Below are 22,188 nucleotides of genomic sequence, written 5' to 3' on the forward strand. Positions count from 1 at the left end.
TTAATTATATCAAACAATACAGCATTACAGAAGCCACACAGTTCGATGAACAATAATATATTTACTATGCAGGGATGGCCGAAACCAAATATTTTACCATTTTGAATACATTCTGAAAAAATATTTTTTTGAAATATCGATTATGAAATATCGAATACGTTCTAAATTGCGGACAAATTTACGTGTGAAATTACATAAAAACTATATCTTCATCATATCTCAAACAATGCAAATATATTCTAAAGGTCAAAGTTTCCTCTGTGTTGTTTCTTACTAATTGAGATAACGTACGTTTCGATCTACCTGTCAGACGCCACAATTATTCCTAAATTGAGATATTCACTATATCAAATATAAATAAAGAATCTCGAATGTCTGAATGTACCGGTATTCTGGTATTCAGATTGTTTTGGACATCCTTCTGTCCTTGGTACTACGCCATCAGAAAGTTAATAAAATAATAAATGAACAACAATAACCAAGTATAGATGAAATTTTCTTTCTTTAAAAAACATCTTCACGTTTTGAGAAAAAAGTGTTTAGCTGTTAATTGGCATCTGGGTTTTGGCGTGATCGAGACAAGCACAAAGGCTAAAGGCGCTCGTCTTTTAAATCTGTTTGTGGTAATAGACAGTCATAACTCCTTTTCGATCGTGAATAATTACGAATTTTCCGGCGTGCAAACTGAATTTTGATCGCGTGTATTTTCAGAACGCTAGCGTCCTCTACCGGTACTCCGCCGATCACTAACAAACAGATACAAGCAATGGCAATGCAGTACCGGTACCTAATGTCAGGATGGATTTGTCAAGTGCGAACACCCAATGGCAGTAAGGGGAAATCCCTCGCACTTGCTGACTCACGGTGGTAAACTGGTAAATCCCCGATATCTACAATAACATGGGAGGTCGGTCAACGAATGCGGCAGGCACCGTGTCTACATCCAACTGCCCAACATGAAGTCACAGAAGACGCCTGACAAGCTTACATTCAAACAAGTTTTATTAAAATCAAGAGAGATTAGTAATATCCTGAAAATCTCATCAGTTCAATCAGAATACTGGAATATAGGATCTGACGATTGCTCATGTCAAAATCCTTGTCGTTTGTAAAATAAGTTTCCAGAATTTCTGAAATTTAGTGATTGCAGGATTGAACAAATGCGAAAATGTAAACGGCATACGGTAACAGAACAGCGTACAGGCGTAGAGAAATGGACTTGATTATAAAAATAGAGTTGAGTAGAAGGTCAAAAAGTTTGTAAATGACTGCTGCGATGTACTAACAGACAGATGTCTGGATGTACTGATGTAAGAGTGTCCTAATGCAGGTAGAAAGAGAAACACTCTTTCTCCCACGCACTCTGTGAATAGCTGAGATTTAGATAAAATAATTTATTTTCAACTTCGCCATATTCGCCAATTATTTTTAATTTTCACATTTCAACCATTTTTACACTGCTGTACCCCCCCCCCCCCCCCGTACTTAGTAATAATATAACAACTACGATTTATATCTCCTTCGATTGATTTTGTTTGATAAATACTGTGCTAATCAATATACCAAAACAGTTTTATATTAACAGGATAGTACTTTTTTTTGATAAGTCTATGCAGTGCTTAAATTATATTTCTAAATCATGTTCTTGTATATACAGATATATCTCTGTTTGAAATTGTGAATTGCTTTTTAAATAGGCCACACTATATTACTCATAAAAATTTAATTGGAATTCTGGCTTCTCAAGGAAATGGCGACAAATTTTTTTTGTCTGATGCTGGTCTTATTCCAAAGTGTGTTCGCTCTCAACCAACAGAAACCTAATATTATATTCATGTTAATGGATGATGTGAGTTTCCATGTTGTCCAAGTGTAATCAAATTTGAGTACCCGTTAATTGTAGTATTTTTCAAATTAGCAAATTTGTCGCTTTCATAATTTCTCTATATACAAATAGCAAATAAAAATTGCAGTTTTTTATGTCAATTTCACTTTTGTTGTGAATTTATGAGTTCTTATGAGAAAATGATACTTTGTGATATTGTGTCATTATTACCTCTGATATTGATTTTAACATTGAAAGTATGTACATCTTTATCTGTCAGAGTTTCGGTTCTTATTTCCAGGACTTGAAATTCCATTTCTGTTATCTATGTACAAGTCGAAATAAACTTATTTTTTGTTGCAGATGGGATGGGGCGATCTTGGTATATTTGGACACCCAGCAAAAGAAACTCCAAATTTAGACAAAATGTCTGCAGAAGGAATGTTGTTTACTGATTTCTATAGTGCTAATCCTCTATGTTCACCATGTGAGTAAAACATTGCGTAAATGATAACTTTGTTGGATTACGGCTGTTGTCATATGCTCACAAAATTTAAAAACAAAATGTTGTCCAAAACGACTCGAATATTTGCATACATTTAAAATTCATTATATTCGATCTAGTGAAATTTTAAATTTAGGATTCATATAGAATATTCTTATTTAAAAATTAATGATTTTTGCCATCATACATGCAGATAATAACATACAATATCTCAACTGGTAAAAAACTATAGAGATTTACGAATTTTTGTTCACATGCGCTCGCCCCCAGTTCAGAATGTATTCGATATCAAAAAATATTTCCTCAGAATGTAATTGGCACATTGTAATGTTCAGTTTTGGCCATCCCTGGTTATATGTAACCTTACTAATATTTTTTTAATGAAACTTTAAGCCTACATTTTTCTGATGATAAATGCAGTTTTAGTGTGTTATTTTGCATGTCTTGTGACTTGAATTAGGTATATTCCATTTCAGCCAGAGCAGCAATGTTGACGGGTAGGTTGCCGATAAGAAATGGATTTTATACAAGCACTTATCATGGACATAACGGTGAGTGAGAAAAAGGTTTTCTGATTCATTTGGCATGATGTGAAAAATGTTTCGGTAGAATTATAGAATTTCGATTGAAACAAATTTTTCTGTTCGTTTCAGAGTTTAAAATTATGGCAATTTTCTGAGAAGTTACAGATAGAAAGATAATTTATTTTGAACTCGACCATAGTGCAAAATAAAAATATAATAACCTACAAGACATTCACTCAGCATGGGAAATTGGGAATTCAAGAAAGTTGCCGAAGCATTACAGAAATACATTTGTGTTAGTGTGTGGCTCTTGAATAGTGCCAATATGACAAGAAATAAATTATGTGTATTTTCACATTTTCAACTCATTCAAAATTATAGAAAATTTTCTATTACATCCAAGTATAAACACTTGAATATCTAAGTGAAAAATTTTATGTCATGTTATTATTTGGTACAGATGAATGGATTACAATTTCTTGACTAGCATACTATTTATTTACTTATTTTATTGCTTTACTTAGGTTATACACCTCAAAACATAGTTGGTGGAATCTCAGATTCAGAAGTATTGTTGCCAGAATTATTAAAACAAGCAGGATATTATACCAAACTAATTGGAAAATGGTAAGTCTGAAGTATATCAGAAAATTGGTTAGAATAGAATGCCCAACTTGTAAACTTCAAATTGATTTTTGCCAGGTTGGCTATTTGTTATGAATGTTTTTTAGGTTCCATTACATTTGAACCCACGTACATTTGAACCCATGACAATTGCACCTGTATGGTATTGCACCGATGGAATTTTTTTTGTTTCACGGATAGTTAATCCCATACTAACCCTAACCCATGGGTTTTAGCACCCGCATATAGATTGAACCCGTGGATATACACATGTGTTCAAATGTACGTGGGTTCAAATGTACGGTCACCGTTTTTTACTATGAATATGATGGTTTATAGTTAAATAAATGTCCTTCATCCATGAGTTATCCCGATTTCATTCATACCGTAATACTAACAAATTGCATTCATTTACATATCTTCCTGAAAAGTAAACTAATTTGTCATAATTATAACCTTGAATACTAGATCGTAAGCAGTTTTGATATGATTTTTGAACATTTATTATAAATCTTATTCTGTTCAGGCATTTGGGTCATCAAGAACAATATCTTCCGTTGAAACATGGATTTGATGAATGGTTTGGGGCACCAAACTGTCATTTTGGGCCCTATGATGATGTTTCCACTCCAAATATACCTGTATATGACAATGAAGACATGATTGGAAGGTAGTTTTCAGCAAAGCTCACAAAATCTAAAATATGACATAAAATGTTAACCTTTTCATCTATCTACCTATTTTTCTTCAGTATATTTATGTTGGTTATACGGTAAATACCACTGGTTCAAATTCGAAAATACGTAGTCACCTTTCAAAGACTCTCTCCACCCACATTTTCGATCCCCTGCTCTTCAATTAAAAGAAATATAGTTCGCTTTCAATGGTTTTTTGTCAATTATTTTTATTCACTTAATTTAATAATAAAGGACCAACAGAGAAAAGTAAAAAACTAAATGCATTACAGTCAAAGAATCAAACAAATTAAAGTTAATTAATTTTAGATTAATGTAGTCACTAAAATGATACCTAGTGAAGGCCTTTTCTCATGACAAATGAGAAGCACACTGTGGCAGAGGGAGTTTTGCGATTCCTTCTTATAAACATAACAGTGAAGAAAAGATACCGTATATATTGTAAATCATTATCAAGTATACTTATACAATGATTCCTCTTACTAAAGAGAGACACACTATTGAATTTTGTGTACCTAATGAAGACACCAATTGCGAATTTAGCATAGATTTTTACCATTACTTTATGTTTTAATTTCACAGATATTATGAAGATTTTGTTATTGATAGAAACAAAGATTTATCTAATTATACTCATTTCTTGATTGAAGTGAGTATCTTTATCACAGCCGAAGTTATTTTAGAATGTCACATATTTAGTATGTGATGTGATAGTCAATAACAGGAATGCTTTGTTGTATGTATACAATTTCTCTCACAAATTTATCAATAGAAATATAAAAGGTAAAATACTACTAGTAATTTTATATAATGGAAGAGAAACTTACTCTTGGTGTTTCAATCACCAATTCATATGTAAATATCTAAGTATATAGGATTCTTTTGCTTCAGTTTTCTTCAGATATCAAGCGAATATCTCATATCACAAAAGGATCATTCCTTTAAATCAGGCGGCAAACTTTAGTTACTAGTGGGCCAAATATACATATTTTCGATAGGGTAGGGGGCGCACTTTGGATTTTTTGCCAACTTTCCTATGTTTCCCAGATGTTTTAATGCCAAATTTTATTCATAAAAAAAAATCAATAACATTGTGGTTGTTGGGTTCACTGGCCGCAGTTTGCGGACCACTGCTTCAAATGGAAATAATGCAACATGGGTATGCTCTTACGATTTATACCTTTTATACATTTTTCTCTCCTCATTTACAGAAAGCGAAAGAATTTATTTCTCGAATGCATCAAGCTGATTCTCCATTTTTTCTATACTGGGCTCCTGACTCAACTCATGATCCAGTATATTCATCTGAGAAGTTTCGTGGAAAAAGTCAGAGAGGAGCGTAAGTTATTTTGACTTCAGGCTATATGAATAATACTATTTCAATCACAAAAAATTGAAATCAAATTCTTTTCGATGATGTTGAGATACCCTTGAGTTTGCTTCATTGCCTTTTGAAACATATATAGGATTATTGTTTCAATAAATAACTGTTGACAAATCTGACTCAGATTAGGGAAACATCATGAAGTATAAATTATGGCATTCGATCCATGTCTATCACTGAAGCTTGTATTTTTTGTAAAGGCACAGGGATTTTACTTCATGACATCATGGTCATCTATTCCTATGTTGTAGCACCAAAACGTTTAGAGTCTCATCAATAACTAAAATTTTTTAACATATCAGTCTTTGCTTATATAGCGCCTTGCTTGGAGTAGAAGCCTTGAAAACTGTCATATATGGAAAGAAAAACTAAAAATGGATAATATATCATTCCGGCAATCCTAATATGGTACGCACTGCATTCTATCACTCATTTTAACGAGTTTTGTTTTTTAAAGATATGGCGATGCAGTTATGGAGCTGGATTATGGTGTAGGATCAATACTTAATTTGTTGAAAGAATTGAATTTGGACCAAAACACTCTCGTCTTTTTTTCATCCGATAATGGTGCCGCAATGCTGAGTAGCTCATGTGGTAAGAGTATATCACAGGGTGACCCAGAAAATGGAAACCATACTAAATGTTCTAAATCAGGGGTGGGCAACTTCTCTAGTTGGCGGTCCGGATGTGGGAAAATGAAGTCCTCGGTGGGCCAGATTAGAACATGAGTAGTATCCAATATCTTAATCCCATATCTATTCGCTAATGCAAGAAAAAAGTTATAAATCGCGTTCAAAGTGAAGTTTACACTTTACAAAAAATAGAGACCAAAAAACACATAATGAATTTATCATAATGTGCTGAAAGTGTGTTTAATGTAATATCATAATGTACTGATGTACAGTCAGCGGGCCGGACTCGGCCCGCGGGCCGTATGTTGCCCACCCCTGTTCTAAATCATTGGTTCTCACACTTTTTAAACCGTGTCCCCTTTTAAAAATTTGTCAAGAGTTGCGCCCCACCTCAATAATACCTAGCTAACAATAAGCTACAAATACCAGGGAATAAGGCGGAAGTATGTTTTATTCAAAAAAAAAATGTTGAAAATACGTGTAAACAAATATAAACAATAAAGAAATGTAAATATCCAAAATAAGGCGAGCAAGATCAAATCTATCAAATATTTTTATTTTCAATCAGCTTCACCAGCCCTATAAAATAATTGTCTGCGCGTCCCACCGTTTTAAATGAACAGGGTTTTTTTTTTGGTCATCCTGTATATCACTTATCAATCTAGAATTCTAAAACTTTATATAAAAGTCCTTGCCAGTGCAGAGTATCGTTCAGAACTATGGCATGGAGAGGATTCATACCGTAATATGGGTCAACACATGGGATATTTATGTTGTTTCACTCAACAGCGTTATGACTTGCCTGTCTATTTTTTTATCCTGACAAAATTTGAAAAGAAGTTTGAACTTACAGTTATCTCACTTACAAAACTGAAGTATTATTTGTTACAATATTCATTTGATTCACTTTTTCAACAAACAACCCTCATCTGCAAAATCCATGGGTATCAGAATCTTAAATATAATTTATGGTTTTCGTTTTAAAATTTCTGGAGAATTTTTAGTGAACTGAGAATCCTGTTTTATATGTCCATTCAATGTAAACTGAAGTTAGGACCATAATTTATTCCTATAACTAATACAATGATTGGAAATTAAAAACCTATTTTAAAATTGCAGTTGATGGTAGCAACGGACCATTTTTATGTGGAAAACAAACTACATTTGAGGGAGGCGTTAGAGAGCCAACTATTGCATGGGGACCAGGATTTGTCAAGCCAGGACAGGTGTGTAAACTATATTTTTAAATTCTCTGGAAATTGCCTGAACTTTATATCCAAACATTAATATATAAATGTAAAGCTAATTGTTGTATTATCATACCACTTAGAAAAAAAGGGTACTCCCGAAGAGTGTGATCCAAGATAGTGGACACCGGAACGTAGTATTGTACCAGGTTAGGGTTAGGCCATAATTTCAGGTACAACTAATACGGGAGTCACTTGGCTAGTCCCCTAACTCGTAATAGAACTAAAATAAGGAAAATTTAAATAAAATCATGGCCTAACCGTAACCTGTTATATACATACTATGTTACAGTGTCTGTCATCTTTGTTCGGGAGCATGGAAAAAATAGTGAATTACAATTACCCTGCAAAAGTTAAGTTTTTCCAATCCATTTCCAAGATTTTCCGTTGTTTTATTTCTACTAATTGTTAAGATTGTTTGTATTTCAGATTAGCCACCAACTTGGTAGTCTCATGGATTGGTTTGCAACAGCCGCTGATTTAGCTGGGGTATCACCTCCCACGGATAGATTATATGATGGAATTAGTCTAAGAAGTGTTTTGTATAATGGCGAGCCTTTTAACAGGTAACTTGTGAACAAACATTATCATTTCAAGTGAATATTTATCCATCTGTTCATTGGTTTACTTAGATATTAACAAGTCTTGATTGGAAAATTTAGATCATGTGAGCTTTGTACACAAATGTTTAAATATTTGTTCAATATGTTTGACTTTTTATTCATACCAATAAAAAATATCTAATATTTGAAGCATGCGTTTTGTATGCTACTATGCTGAAATATTCAATTTTAAAAATCCCAGATATTGTTTGTTGATATTTTTTCTTGTTGATATAGTTGTGCAACGATAGGAGCTGAGGAGCTTTCCCACACATTTCACTAAAATAGGTATATGTCGAAAAGTGATATTTATATCACTTCTATAATTTAACTGAAAATGTACACAAGATATGGTTTTTCAGAATAGGATAACATTTCATATTTATCCCCAGGAGAGGAAAGTTTAATGATATGGCGAACCACATCCTCTCATCCTGTTACCGGTCCCATGTCAGATATGGGGATAGTTGACCAGTTAATTGTTTCTGATGCGTGGACTTGATGGTGGGGGAAGTCGTAACCACTACGTGAATCAACCCTACAGCATCGAAGAGTCCAGCAATTCTCTTGCACATTATTATCAAACTTGAAGCCTGTCGAACCCAAAGCCCAAATTTTTTCATATTAACAGTCAGCTGAACAAACTCGGAATATAACATATATGTTGATGAATTTAAATTGAATAAAAGCAAAATTCCCTTTTTTATTTATTGAAAATTAGTACCATATTTACAAATGATTGATTCAATTTTATCATACTAAAATAAACCCTTGACATTACTACTTTAAAAACTATGCAATAAGAAATCACAAAATTAAGTTTTATTATCACAGACCTATCTTTCATTACCGTGGCAATACATTGTTTGCTGTAAGGTTTGGACTTTACAAAGCACATTATTGGACTTGGACCAATTCATGGGAAGAGTACAAAACGCATGTAAGCGGTTCAAATTAGCTTGTTTCTTTGTAAATTTGTTGATTATCTTAGATATGGATTCATCTATTTCTGGATTTCCAGGGTTATGAATTTTGCAGAGGTGAAAATGTACCGAATATTACAACTCATGATCAAATGAATTACACAGCCCAGCCCGTTATGTTTCATTTGGGACGTGATCCTGGTGAAAAATGTCCAATGAAGTAAGTGGAATATGGTAATTTATGTAATTTGACTATGTCTCATCCATTATTCACTGTAAAATTCCTTTAGTGTATTCACTAACATTGTCAATGGTGTCCAATCAATATTTAATTGATACCTCCCTACACATGCCCTACTATTCGCTAACTGAGTACTCTCAAAGTATATGTACCAGGTTAGGATTAGGCCATAGTTTAATTCTGATTTTCCTTATTTAAGTTCTATTACGATTTCGGGACTGTCTGTGTTAGCCAAGTGAATATACCCGCTGTCCACAGGTTTCAGTCCCTTTACACAACTTGATGTAAAATCAGCGAACAAAATTAGTTACCTCCATATTGGTACATATATTTCTGGAGCGCCGCTAACTGTTGCGAATCGCTTATACCTCGCATGTAAATTTGATTTTACGGCTTACATGTGCAAACAAATGTTTATTTATATCCACATCGATATTGAATAGACCAGTGGTTCCCAACCTATCTACCCTGGCGGACCGGTAAAATTGAATTAAATGTACTCGCGGACCGGCAAATAATTGAAAAGACCGGAACAGAAAAGAATAACATATATTTGCGTAATATAATGCAATGTCGGGCACTCAGTATGCTTTTAGATGAAAAAAGGCACACTTAAAAATATCATATAATGTGCCGGCCAAAAATTGAAATGGGTAAAACATGAATATATTTGCGTAATGAAATGCAGCGCTGGGCACCCATTATGAATGTAAGAAAGGCACACATACAACATCTCACATGAAAAACATGTAAATGCCACTGCAGTTGATCGACGCATCAAACGAATTGAATTTACATCACAATGACAAAGTCGTCGGTAACTTGGCACCAGCCTCAAAATCCAACTGTGCCTGCTCAAAATACTGGAAAAGATCCCAGCGGCCCGTGCTTTTTTGCGCGTCTTGTGACCACCTACAGGGTCGGAACAAGTAGGCCTACATATCTTACTGGAATATTATACTGTGTTTAACTGTTTTCGGGTTTAAACAAAGAAATATGCATAACGTTTTATATGGATGGTAATGTTAATTAGGAAAAGCATGCTGAACAGAAAAAGTACGCGTGCCGATTTTTAGGTTTCTGAATCTTGCGAGATTTGATGCCGCGCATTCGCGATGAATCGGAGCCAAAAAAGCGAAAAGTGTGATTAGCCTACTCGGCGCCAAGATGTCGTGAAAGAAGTCGCCAATATGACGGCGGAAGAGAAATTGCGTAATAAACTAACGTGAACTCGTCTTCGGTAAAGCGATTGAGACGGCATAAAAACAACGAAATTTCTCGCGGACCAGCAAAAAAGCTTTGCGGACCGGCACCGGTCCGCGGACCGGCGGTTGGGAACCACTGGAATAGACTAATCAAGATTACAGTGTATAGCCCCACCCTCTTAACTTTACACCATTATTTATTGCCCTGATTTTTATATATATCTGCTTTATTTCATGTGGAGAACAGAATTAATTATACAGTGAAAAAACACAAAAACATCAGCTTAAAACTGATTACAGCATAATTCTTGCAGTTTAACAATAATGTACGGCTGCACAGTCAGGCAAAGGTCTGGCTTTTTGTTGGTGCAGGAGTCTCATTTTTTTCATACTTTTGTAAATTGGGATAAAATTTGAACATTCTGAGGTTGGAGTCATAATCAGAATTTAGGCTTTCTTAAATAACAGACAGATGAATGAAAAAATAGTTAATAGTTTGCCGAGCTCAAATTTTGATATCTTAAGTATCTGACGCTGATTCAATCTTCGAAAACCTTATGAATCCACTTAGGCAAATTTTATTAGGACACACAAATTAAAACAAAGAAGCAATCAAAAAGCATTTAAATAACCCTTAGATACTTACTCTTACTTTATATACATAATTAATAAGCAAATTAATGAAAAAAATGGAAGTAAAAAAAATACATTTTGAAATAGTTATGTTTTAGGAAAAAAAAAATGAAAGTAATTGTCAAAAAAAGTTTTGTATCTTAAATCAAGATTCATCTCATTGAAATTTTTTTCAAGATGTTTTCTTTCGTAAACTCAATTCAATTTATTTTCTTGAGTAAGATGTAGATCAGTGGTCCTCAAGCTCATTAGGCCGTGCCCCCTTTTTAGAATTTGTCAAGTCTTGCGCCCTACCACAAAAATACCTAGCTAAAAATTTATGTTGTATTGAAAAACACGCTGAAAATATATGGATGGAATTGTAATCTCTAAACAATAAATAAATGTAAATATCCATAATAAGGCGAGCAAGACCAAGTCTAACAAATATTTTTATTTTTAATTAGCTTCACGCCCCTCAAGAAATTGTCTATGCCCCCCTTGTGGGGCGCGCCCAACTGTTTCAGAACCACTGATGAAGATGGTGTGGGACATAAACCTCGACCAACTATAAATTTAGTCCCAAATCATTAAATACTGGGCGATCAGGCCTCAATGTAATAAAAAAACATGGCAGCGAATTCGCAAAACTATTTGAAAAAAATCATCAAACATATCTTTTTAATAAATTTTTTTTTTTTCCCGAATATATTCAGGTTTAATTCTGAATACGAAGCCGCAATGAAATTAATTAAAAATGAAGTGATGAAACATGAACAAAATTTAATACCAGGAGATGCTGTATTAGATATGTGCGATAATGGCATAATGGTAAGTGGATAATTCACAGGTAATTTTGATATTTGAAACAAATTTATTTCAAAGTAAATTCGAAATTAATACTATTACTAGTGTTTCAAAATTTGTCATTTTATAGTGACTTATATAATATTTGATAAAAATTGACGTAACAGATAAGGTTGTTCCAAAATCGGCATGGCTCTTGGCTGTACAGCCATCTCCCAATTTCATAAACAATTTTGTATTTCTCGTCTCTATCTCAATTTGGAAGTTTTGGAACCAGATGAATTTAAATGAAAACATTTTCATTCACTATCTGCAAATATTGTCAAGTGTTTTTGATTTTCAGAAAGGTTATGTATGATGAGGCAATCGAATGCTATAGAAATATTGAAGTTGAATACTAAATTACGATTTAAATTCAGATGACATTTTTTTTCAGAATTGGGCACCGAAGGGATGTGATAAGTTGAATAAATGTCTCGAAGGACCTCCTTCTGAACCTTTCAAATGTGTTTGGAATCATTAACTCTACATCAAACATTATCAGCATAATATATATTCAAGTGCAATAATTTTTCAACTGATGTTGAAAGACACAATTATTTCATAGGTCTCTTTTTTATTTAGAAAATATGTTTTCTCAATCAGTGGTAATTTTTTTTCATTACAGTGACTTAGTTTTTTTGAAGCTATTTTGTTAATTTATAAGTATAATATACTTCCAATATGATTGAACACATTAGCCATTCGAACATCCCCTCCACCCTGTCACCCTCAACAGCTATTTATTTTCAGATTGATATTTCTATTCTATTGATATTCTGTTTGAAACTATAGACATTGTAATTATTCGTTTTGCAATTCCAATTCAAACCAATTCAAAAACTTGTGTCATGTGAAGATTTATTAATCTGTAGCGTTACACAAAACTCCCTTCTTTCCAGCGGGTCCTAATGAGACGAAAAGGTAATTATCCCCACCGACTGTACCTCTTATAGCAACATATTCACCACCAGACCATTTCAGCTTGATAGATGGTAATGTGACTTCCTCTCCCGACGATAGATACATTTTCTTCTCCTGAGAATGCAGTTAAATAAAGATCATTGGATTTGTTTTCCATATTTTCATATTTTAATTTTCTCCAGGCAGGAACTAAGCGAAAAAAATATAAAATCCTTTTAAACCTTTGGTTAAGCAGTGACAACTTGCTCCATTTGTGGATTCGCCATAGTGGCAGTCACGCTGAATAGTAGCGTGTTTGAACATCAATTGAAATTTCTGACTAATTTTGTCTTGTTTCAGTTGTTTGTTGTCATTTTTTGTACCACTGCAGAATTTGAACGGTTTTCCCCTACCAGTGAAGGATTTCTAAGTCCGTGCATTTTTAGCACAAAGGAATTAATGTGAACATATTGGTTACTTACTGAACTGTTTGCCGTCATTCCAGTCCATATTTCTATACTTTTCGAATTCTTTTCGTATAAATCTTTTCCTAAATATTGGGTAACTTCCTTGAAATGACAGTAGTCGCATATATCTGCTGGTGTGCATTGTGTCTTTGCGTCTTCAATTTTTTTTGTTCCATTCCATGTGACAACAGTGTAGCATTTTCCGCCATAAAAAATGGGACATGTTTCTGAAATGCATGTTATAATAATATAATGAGGGAAAATTTCATAGTATGTATTATATACTATATTAACTGACAATCTGCTATTATTTTGAATGGTATGGGAACAACTTATACATTTTTGGCTATTGTCCATTGCCCAACCCTTCTTTGCCCTCAAGAAAATTTTCAACTTGAATCGAATTGATATATGTTTTCTGCCAATTGATAAAATCATAACTGAAGCTAGAACATAGATTTACCATTAGTGGGGTTAGCCGTTGTTTGCTGTGCCGTGCATGGGTCTGAAGTTGTTTCCACCATGGGTGTGGAAGTATCTCTCGGTGAAACAATAGTAGTCGATATGTCTGCTGTTGTATATTGTGTTGTGATTCCTGATCCTTTATTGGGGGTTAACTCGTTTGAATAGTCGGGATTGGAAGCCATTGCATGTTCTGTGCTGGACCCGGATTGGACTGCCGTTGAGAATTGCATGGATTCGTCAGTCACAGGGAAGTTTAGGGCAGTAATAGGCGCAGCCGAGGGACTCTGAGATTCTGGGGATGCTTTATCCGCCATTGTCGCCAGGTGGAGGGTTGCATTTATTAAGTCCGTGGATATTGTTGGTTCGTCTGTTGATGCATGCTGTGGATCTCTAGTTGATTCAGTAGCAGAATGTTCCGGTGGTGTTTTTGGAGTTGGCGTATGTTCAAATTGTGTGGTTTGAACTTTTGTAGTTGCATCAGACGATTGGTCTAAAATATAATTCAATGTTATTAAAACCAATTCTTAATTGTCGATTGCATCTTTCCGGCGTATTTAAGCAAAAGAAGACGATACGTATAGCAAGGCTAATGTCTATATAATAATAACCTACAATCTTCGTAACTCAGTGTTGCTCGTCTTCATCGTTCTTTGTTAGTTAGAAATTTGGATTCATCAGATATACCTGGGTTGAGGTTTTGAGTGTATTTGGATCAATTCGGTTGTGCAACTTAACAACATGCGAACATTTGGCGTTCAGTAGGTTACATTGTGTGCTCATTGACTTTTGAGTAGTTCAGATCGGAGTTATGCTCAATCAAACGTGTGTCAACTCAATAACACGTGAGTGAATGCGCGTATAGAGTCATTCTCTCCCTTCAACAGGGCTGTCAAACTCGCGGCCGCATGCGACCTCAGAGAACTTCCAATGCGGCCCTCGAACGCTAAACAATAGTCGTCATATTTTTTTTCATCTAAATGTAATACATTTATTAAACCTTTTGAAGGTTTAAAAAAAAAATTTTGTTCGTATTTTGACCCAATTATGAATACACCTCAAGCTAGCAGAGGAATACTTAAAAAAAAAGTTTAGTGATTAAATGAAACGCAAAGTACATGAAGAGGGTGGCATTTTGGAAGAAAAATGGGAGTTGCAAAATTTGTGCATCTATTCAAAATTCTTAAGCACATTGTTCAATTTGTCACATTTCCATCAGTACAATGAAAGAATACAATATAAGTAAACATTATCAGAATAAGCTCAGCAGTCAATATATATGACAAATTTAAAGATCAACTTCGAACAGAAAATTTTTATTTGTTTGTATATTAATATATTTATACAACTACCCAATTACTAAAAATCAATATATATCATTGATAACTCAAGCGGTCCTATGCCACGTAATGGTAGGAACTGTCACGAAATGTCTGGTCCGAAAAGTCAGTCATTTGTTTGTTTACTGATCTATACATGGAATGATAAACGTAATATTTTTGCTTCACTGAAATTAATCAAACATTTTCAACGATTCAGATTAACTGATCATGTGACCTCGTTAATTAGAGTTGTTACTGTAAAATCATTTCAGCCTGATATTAGTAAGCTGGTGGCATAAAATAGATGCCAAACGTCAGGACATATGTAATAAAAATACGTTGAGTTTATTTTGTAGTATTTTTGTAAATTTTAGGTCTATATATTTAGATTTAGTCATTTTAGTGTATGTATTATTATTTCCTTATCAAAAGTTTGTCCAAAAATGTTTTTGATAGTTGTACATAAAAATTTATGATTTTTTTGTAATAAATACAGTAAATTGCAATAACAGTGAAATGCAAAAATGAATATGTAAATGGCATTTGAAATTGAAGAAAATAACAAAACTTCATTCGGCTGTTTAATTGCATCACAATATATGTCACAAACTACACCTTATCTAAAAATATTTTTTAAGTATACATTATCAATATATATCAAATACTGTTTGCGGCCCTTTGCACAATTCTCGAAATGCAATGCGACCCTCGCAAACCCATGAGTTTGACACCCTTGCCCCATAATATAATTGATGAATCGTTTTGCCATGTTGTTTCTGAGGGTTACTTATGCAGCTCGCAAAAAGACGATTCTATTATGATTGCACATGCACGGCACGTCCTATCACTAAAATAAAGCTACATTTAACGTATGAGATTACACACGTTGTCCCTTAAGCGGAAATTTATAAAAATAATTGATTCATATTAACTCACTGCGATCAGGTCACATTCATGACTGATAGCTGATAGCATGAAGGTAATAACGATAATGAAATGTTGATTGGTGTAGAAATATGGGTGGGCGGTGGAGTGGATGTGTCACATGCGTTATCAATTAGCAATAACAGCTTTCGTTCGGTACAAAAAAGGTACGTTGTGGAATTTTGGATATCTAACAAGAGGAAAAGAAATACGAACCCCAACATAATAACAAAACAGTACATATATATGTACATTTGAGGTCCAATGAAAGCTAATTTCTGTAACGTGCCTATATACAATAACTTCGACGCCATTCACTGCGATATTATAAAGAATTTGGAAGTATAGCGAGCGTTACCCTACGCTTGCAAATAGATTCAAAACTCACCAAAGTCAGTCACGACAGTGGTAGTGGATAAAGTCGACTCTATTGATGTTTCAGATGAGCATGCATCCCCATCAACTATTGTCGATTGTATTTCAAATTGGTTGCTATTGATTTCTTGCTGCTCCAAAAGTTTTCGAATATCAGGACTTTCTTCTAGTGCTTCTGCAAATATATAAACATTAGATAGCATTGTCGGCGAGGTGAAACAAGTGCGTGAAAATTAAATAATAACACACATCATCAATTTATCAGTTTGGAAGTTTTTCGAAGTGCACCTCTGAAGGTTCTTAAGACATTATCTGATGTTTTCCAGAATTATTCCAATAATTTTCATATTGTGAAAATAGATTATCAAATAGAATGTTAAACCTATGAAAATAATCTCATTTCTTCGTGCAAAAAATCATAAATATTTTAAACACAGTTTATTATACTGTACATTATATACATTATTATACTATATTTCATTGCAATCGATAGGAACCAAGGAACCTAAACTAGTCATCATAAGGTTGTGGCTCCAATATTTAGAACGAAATTTGAATAAAATAATAGACAAAAAGAGAAACTGAGGCTTTCAAAATATAACGACAAAGTAAGAATACGTCATAGACAATTGAAAGGAAACTGCCCAGCAAGCATAATTGAAACAAACAATTTTTGATATAAACCAAGAAATTACTTGGTCCTATAAAGCAGGGGTGATACAAGACAGATACCTTTAATACAGGAGGGCCAGATATAAATAACTGGGTGAAACCGCGGGCGCACCTGTGTCTTTCTAGTAGTTGCAGAAACAAATATTTTGGTAATTGATCTTGTGATATACGTTGTTCACTTCGTCCAAGCTAGCTGTTAGGGCATTGTAACGTAATGGGCATAGATAATAAATAGAAGTCGGGTATAGGCTTGAAATCAATCGCACTTACCAGATTGAACTAAATTAATAACTTGTTTCGCGGGCCACACAATTTTTCTTTGAGGGCCGCATTTGGTCCGCGGGCCGCAGGCTGCACAACCCTGCTATAAAGTATAGAAAACCATAGAATTTGGTTTGCACAGCAAAACTTATAAACAGCAAGGCACCATTCCATGCACATTCATTATTAGTTCATTTCCAATTACCCAGCATATTAGCGTCACTTACTTCTTAGTTCGTCGAGCTGAAATGTTGAACAGATAAAAATAAATATAAAACTATTAATCTTGTATTCAGTGCACTATTCTTTCTTCTAGCTTGTTAAAGAAATAATTTTCCAATATTATCGGGAATACGCTTTTCTTTATTACAGTGGTTCCCAACTTTTTTTAAATCGCGGTACACTATTGAGCGCTTCAAATATTCGCGGCACACCTATCACAAAACATGAACATTTTTACTCATAAAGACAGTTTGCTTTGAAATAGTACAAAGAAGATCAGATAAAGGCAATTTTATTCATGTTAATACAACATTTAAGAACAGGAATGGAGTAATAATAGTGAATGTCAGTAGGACTAGGCACTATAGGTTTAAAGTTGTTATAAACCGCTGGATGTATTTTTCCACGTTATGAATTTTGTGCAAGGTCCCAGATAGGGCTGGGCATTTCGAATCGAATATTCGAATCGAATCGAATAGTAAATTATTCGAATCGGTTCAAAGCTAAATTTCGAATCGCCGCCATCTTGTTTTTATCCTTCCGCTAATGGTCGAGGTGAATTCCCCAATTTTTTTTTCATTGAAGTCGTATTTTTTCAACGAAATTCTGACATATGACTATTTTCTGTAGTGAGTTATTGATAAAACGTGTTTGTTATTCTGTGTGAGCGCTCAGTAATCTATTTGGGTGATTTATTCTATGTCTTCGGCAATTCATTTGTTGAGAGGACCAATTACTATAATAAAATCGCTTACAATTATATATTTTCAAGTATTCGAGATTCGATTCGATTCGAAATATATTATTCGATTCGATTCTGAAATCACAAGGTATTCGAAAATGCCCAGCCCTAGTCCCAGACTCCCAGCATATATTTATGGCGATGGTCATAGCATTTACTATGTCGAAACGCTTATTCGACTTTTTAGACCGCAGAAACTATTCTAAAAATGTTACCGTTTTTATGTTCGAAATATGAAATAATCGTCATCGTAATTCTACCACGCTTTCGTAAAGTAGTGCGATTTATTAAATTTAATGAAGGTTTTATTAAGTTTCATTGCAACAGTGTTTGGAATACTACGCGTTTCGCCAGATTACTGGCGTGATTAAAGATCGTAAGGAAGGGCAAAATAGAATATTTTTATCGAATCGAATAATTCGAATATTTTTAACGAATTTTTGTATTTCGGGTATTTTTAGTATATATAAACAACAAGCATCCAGAACGCTAGACTTTCTAACATTGGAAAGCTATTTCCGCCCGTCCTCTTTTTTACAATGACCAATTATTACACAACGGCGAACGTCGAAGTTTGGCTTTATATTTCTGAGAGAACTACGCTTTAATTAATATCGGCGACATATTATGTTAAAGACAGCTAATAAGGTGTGAATTCAGGGTTTAATTCCAATTTTTATCTTTTGCGACAGCTTTGATCTTTCACCCCACCGTTTGTAAATTACCTGTACCAATTTTAAGCTAACAATATTACCGATTCTGACGCCGAAATGCGAATATCTATGACGAAGGTAGTTGACTCTCTTATTATTTTACTTTTCTATTGTGCCTGTTTTATTTTCGTATTGAATAGTGAATAAAAACCGACAAGGCATTGCGTGAATCCTGAATGTTTTTTTGAGTGTCAATAATAGTTCAACAAATCGGCAATAATGGCAATGCTATTAGTCAAATATTAATTCCTTGGTAAAATTTGGGTAAAATTTCGCACAATAATTTGTTATCTTGTTTGACATTTTCAATTTTACAAAATGGTTTTGGCGCGCTTTACGCAAAACTTGGAATTGAAACAATACCCAAATACGACTCCTCAAATTTGTCGTTTCTGTTTGTTAGCAAGAGCTGTGGGGTAATTCTTTCGGGATTCAAGGGATTGGGAATTGATAAAAAAAGTAAAAAATAAAATCTCTCCGCGGCACACCGAAATCACGGTGGTTGGGAACCACTGCTCTATTAGCTTTTTATTGAATTTTCAATATTAAATAAATAAGTGGATATTTTTTTATGTAAAATGTTCACAAATTTACAAAGGAATTTTTAATATGATCGTAATTTTTCGTTATTAGAGAAAAAAGCAAGAATGAAAAAGTAAAAAAAAATTTAGTGTTTAAGCCAAAATTAAACGCTGTTTTATTTTAAATCTCCTCCCATAGCGAACGTGAAATAAAGTTGATTGCTTACGACTTACGTTATGGAAATTGAAGACCAATTCTAATTCATTTTCAGTTGCTTTTTTCTGAGCCGCACACGAATTTCCCAAGCATAACGACGTTTCTATTTAAAATAAAACACATTACGGTAAGTGCAAAGTTCTTGATAAGTGTAAACGTGAACCTTTCTTCACAAATAAATTGAAATCTGTCTGGTCCAAGAAAGCCAAAAAAAAAATGATTTTATTTAGTTAAATTATCAACGTGTTAGGGGACTTAGTCCAAGCATTTGAATCTACAGATGAAGTCTTTCTGACGGTAATTGAGTCCATTTCGAGTCGAGTTCTTTTTTGAAGATGACTCAAGACACTGAAAAGAGTGAATCGATTCGTGATGAAAAAGTTATAAAAATTTTTTGTATATTTTCGATTAATTTCAACAAAGAAATATTATTTTACAATCAACACTGTTTTTACAAACACTGTACGAATTTTTATTCGTGCCAAATTTGATTACCATAACACCTAATTGGTATTCTGGAATCACCTACGTTCATTTCAAAATGTGCGGTTATAATAATCCGAATTCAGTAATAAATTAATTTAAATTATACAATTAGGAATTTTACTATTTACTCGTTTGGGTATGATGACTATGGCATGTTTGTTATTACGATGTGTTTTCAGAAATGGTATTGACAATAGTACACATGTTGATAGTAGAATATATTTCACTATACTATTTCCAGATTTAGCATACATTTGCTAATCTTTCGTGTCAAGGCCGAGTTCACAATTGACGGCACTGTTTTATATCATAACCAAATAAATCGGATATATCAAACATTTATTAACTTGTCATGTGGAAAAAAATAAAAAAGAGCTGGAATCTGCCAATTTTGAAACCCTAGTTTAACGCTTCTCGACTAATTTATACCAAATGTTATACCGAACTAAAGGTAAATAAATAATCAAGATAAATGCTCGAATAACCTTTGGTATGTGAATTTCTGTGTTACGAAATTGATGTTCTAGAATAATACTCAGAACCAAAATTTCGCTGGCTCAATACAAGCTTACTGTCTAGTTGGAAAAGATTTACTCAAAACAGAATGCATAACATACCTTGAAATTCGATTAAACAAGCCAGACATGCGATCACCAAGCACAAAGAAATAGACAATTTCATGGTGATACCGTCCTTAGCTTTCCCAGTAATCTTACCTTTCTACGTTCTGCGTAACAGAGATTGAAAATAACACATGTAATTGAGCTATTTTCATTGGAAATGTCACCCCACTGACCACTTAAAGTACTGCCATTCACATACTAATACAGCGAAGCATAATAATAATACGAGTTGCTAGTAACCAACAGAATGTAGTTGCGTGTTGAAAGTATAAATTTGAATAGCTTCTCGGAAACTTTGTAAATGGCATGTTGACTATCGTATGGTCCATTAACACTAAAAGGAAGTGCATCATAGTTTGTCATCCTGCATCCTGTCTGATACGCACATATATGCAGACTATATGGGGTATGCAATATAATATAGCAATACAATAATTCAAAATTAGGTTTCGTAAATATTCTTAAAACACAAAATTAACTTGGTGGCGTGCAACTAGCTGCTGTACTAAGAAATGATATCTCAAAACATCGTGTGTTTGCTCATTTGAAATTTACGAACCAAGAACCCCGTCCTGACCTACAGATTTGCTAGGTGAACACAAGAGTTAAATCTCGATTATCTCTTTAGTGTTTTACATATATTTCAAGCTGTCAAAATTTGCCTCAATACGCTGCTCCTTACCTCATTATTTAACTTTTGTCAGATTGGTGGTGCGCATAGTTTTTAAAAAATAGTCACTGCAGGGTTTCTATCTTTTTTTCGACCCGTGGTCCCGTGGTACTTTTAATATTAGTTTATTTTATCTAATTTCATTATCGACGGGCGCTCACTAGAATGAGTAAAACGGTTTCAATATTTTTCGCAATATCATTGATTTATTTGTACTGGAATTGGATTTGGGAAACAATGCACTCATAGGTAGAGAGGGTAGAAGTGCTCATCTACAGCTTCCGTGTATGACGTTATCATATCAAATCAACAACCGAACAAACCCTGCCATTACTACTGCCGATATGACTCGCCTCGTTTTATTTTATGCTATCGTCTCAACTAGATTTTTGCTACTGTGGTTGTTAAATCAGAAGAGATTCCGGGTTGGTCATTTATTGACAAGGCAACTCTACACATACAATGGCAGAAGAGCCATAACTGGAAACGCCGACCTTCAGAAGAAGGGAGCACAAAATATATCTTCTTTCGCAGATAGCAGATACAAATTCGGATGTCAACACAATACACAGACCCGATGAAACAGCATAAACATGAAAAATACATACTCTATATAAACACGGACACTATGGCCCGTACACAATTAAAAACACTTTAATATTTTTATCATTCAGAATTATTTTTTAAACACGTTCTATCATATTTGCAACAACATTCAAAAAAATTCATGATTAGGATTTCTT

General features: G+C 33.9%; 2 protein-coding genes across 2 annotated transcripts; one reads left to right on the forward strand and one right to left on the reverse strand.

Annotated features, from left to right (window-relative positions):
- The first annotated feature begins 1,661 nt into the window (after nucleotides 1–1,661).
- On the forward strand, nucleotides 1,662–12,402 carry LOC120337476 (N-acetylgalactosamine-6-sulfatase-like). Its single transcript, XM_039405258.2, has 14 exons — nucleotides 1,662–1,849; nucleotides 2,189–2,312; nucleotides 2,807–2,881; nucleotides 3,379–3,481; nucleotides 4,005–4,148; nucleotides 4,756–4,822; nucleotides 5,385–5,512; nucleotides 6,015–6,151; nucleotides 7,309–7,415; nucleotides 7,866–8,002; nucleotides 8,873–8,978; nucleotides 9,060–9,181; nucleotides 11,736–11,850; nucleotides 12,263–12,402. The coding sequence occupies exons 1-14, from the start codon at nucleotides 1,751–1,753 to the stop codon at nucleotides 12,347–12,349; spliced, it is 1,551 nt and encodes a 516-aa protein (XP_039261192.2). The 5' UTR covers nucleotides 1,662–1,750; the 3' UTR covers nucleotides 12,350–12,402.
- LOC120337477 (uncharacterized) lies at nucleotides 10,613–21,086 on the reverse strand. Its single transcript, XM_039405259.2, has 7 exons — nucleotides 20,770–21,086; nucleotides 19,684–19,769; nucleotides 17,479–17,494; nucleotides 16,332–16,493; nucleotides 13,699–14,190; nucleotides 13,251–13,462; nucleotides 10,613–12,903 (listed from the first exon to the last, which is right to left on the reverse strand). The coding sequence occupies exons 1-7, from the start codon at nucleotides 20,831–20,833 to the stop codon at nucleotides 12,730–12,732; spliced, it is 1,206 nt and encodes a 401-aa protein (XP_039261193.2). The 5' UTR covers nucleotides 20,834–21,086; the 3' UTR covers nucleotides 10,613–12,729.
- Between the last annotated feature and the right edge of the window lie 1,102 nt (nucleotides 21,087–22,188).

The sequence above is a fragment of the Styela clava genome, chromosome 10 (assembly GCF_964204865.1).
Source record: "Styela clava chromosome 10, kaStyClav1.hap1.2, whole genome shotgun sequence".
Taxonomy (NCBI): Eukaryota; Metazoa; Chordata; class Ascidiacea; order Stolidobranchia; family Styelidae; genus Styela; species Styela clava.

Coding starts and splice junctions, on each gene's coding strand:
- LOC120337477 (XM_039405259.2), bottom strand. CDS start 20,833: ATGAAATTGTCTATTTCTTTGTGCTTGGTGATCGCATGTCTGGCTTGT. Junction 14,191..16,331: donor CACTGTCGTGACTGACTTTG/GTGAGTTTTGAA, acceptor ATTATATTTTAG/ACCAATCGTCTGATGCAACT. Junction 13,463..13,698: donor AACGGCTAACCCCACTAATG/GTAAATCTATGT, acceptor CATGCATTTCAG/AAACATGTCCCATTTTTTAT.
- LOC120337476 (XM_039405258.2), top strand. CDS start 1,751: ATGGCGACAAATTTTTTTTGTCTGATGCTGGTCTTATTCCAAAGTGTG. Junction 1,850..2,188: donor TATTCATGTTAATGGATGAT/GTGAGTTTCCAT, acceptor TTTTTGTTGCAG/ATGGGATGGGGCGATCTTGG. Junction 5,513..6,014: donor GGAAAAAGTCAGAGAGGAGC/GTAAGTTATTTT, acceptor TGTTTTTTAAAG/ATATGGCGATGCAGTTATGG.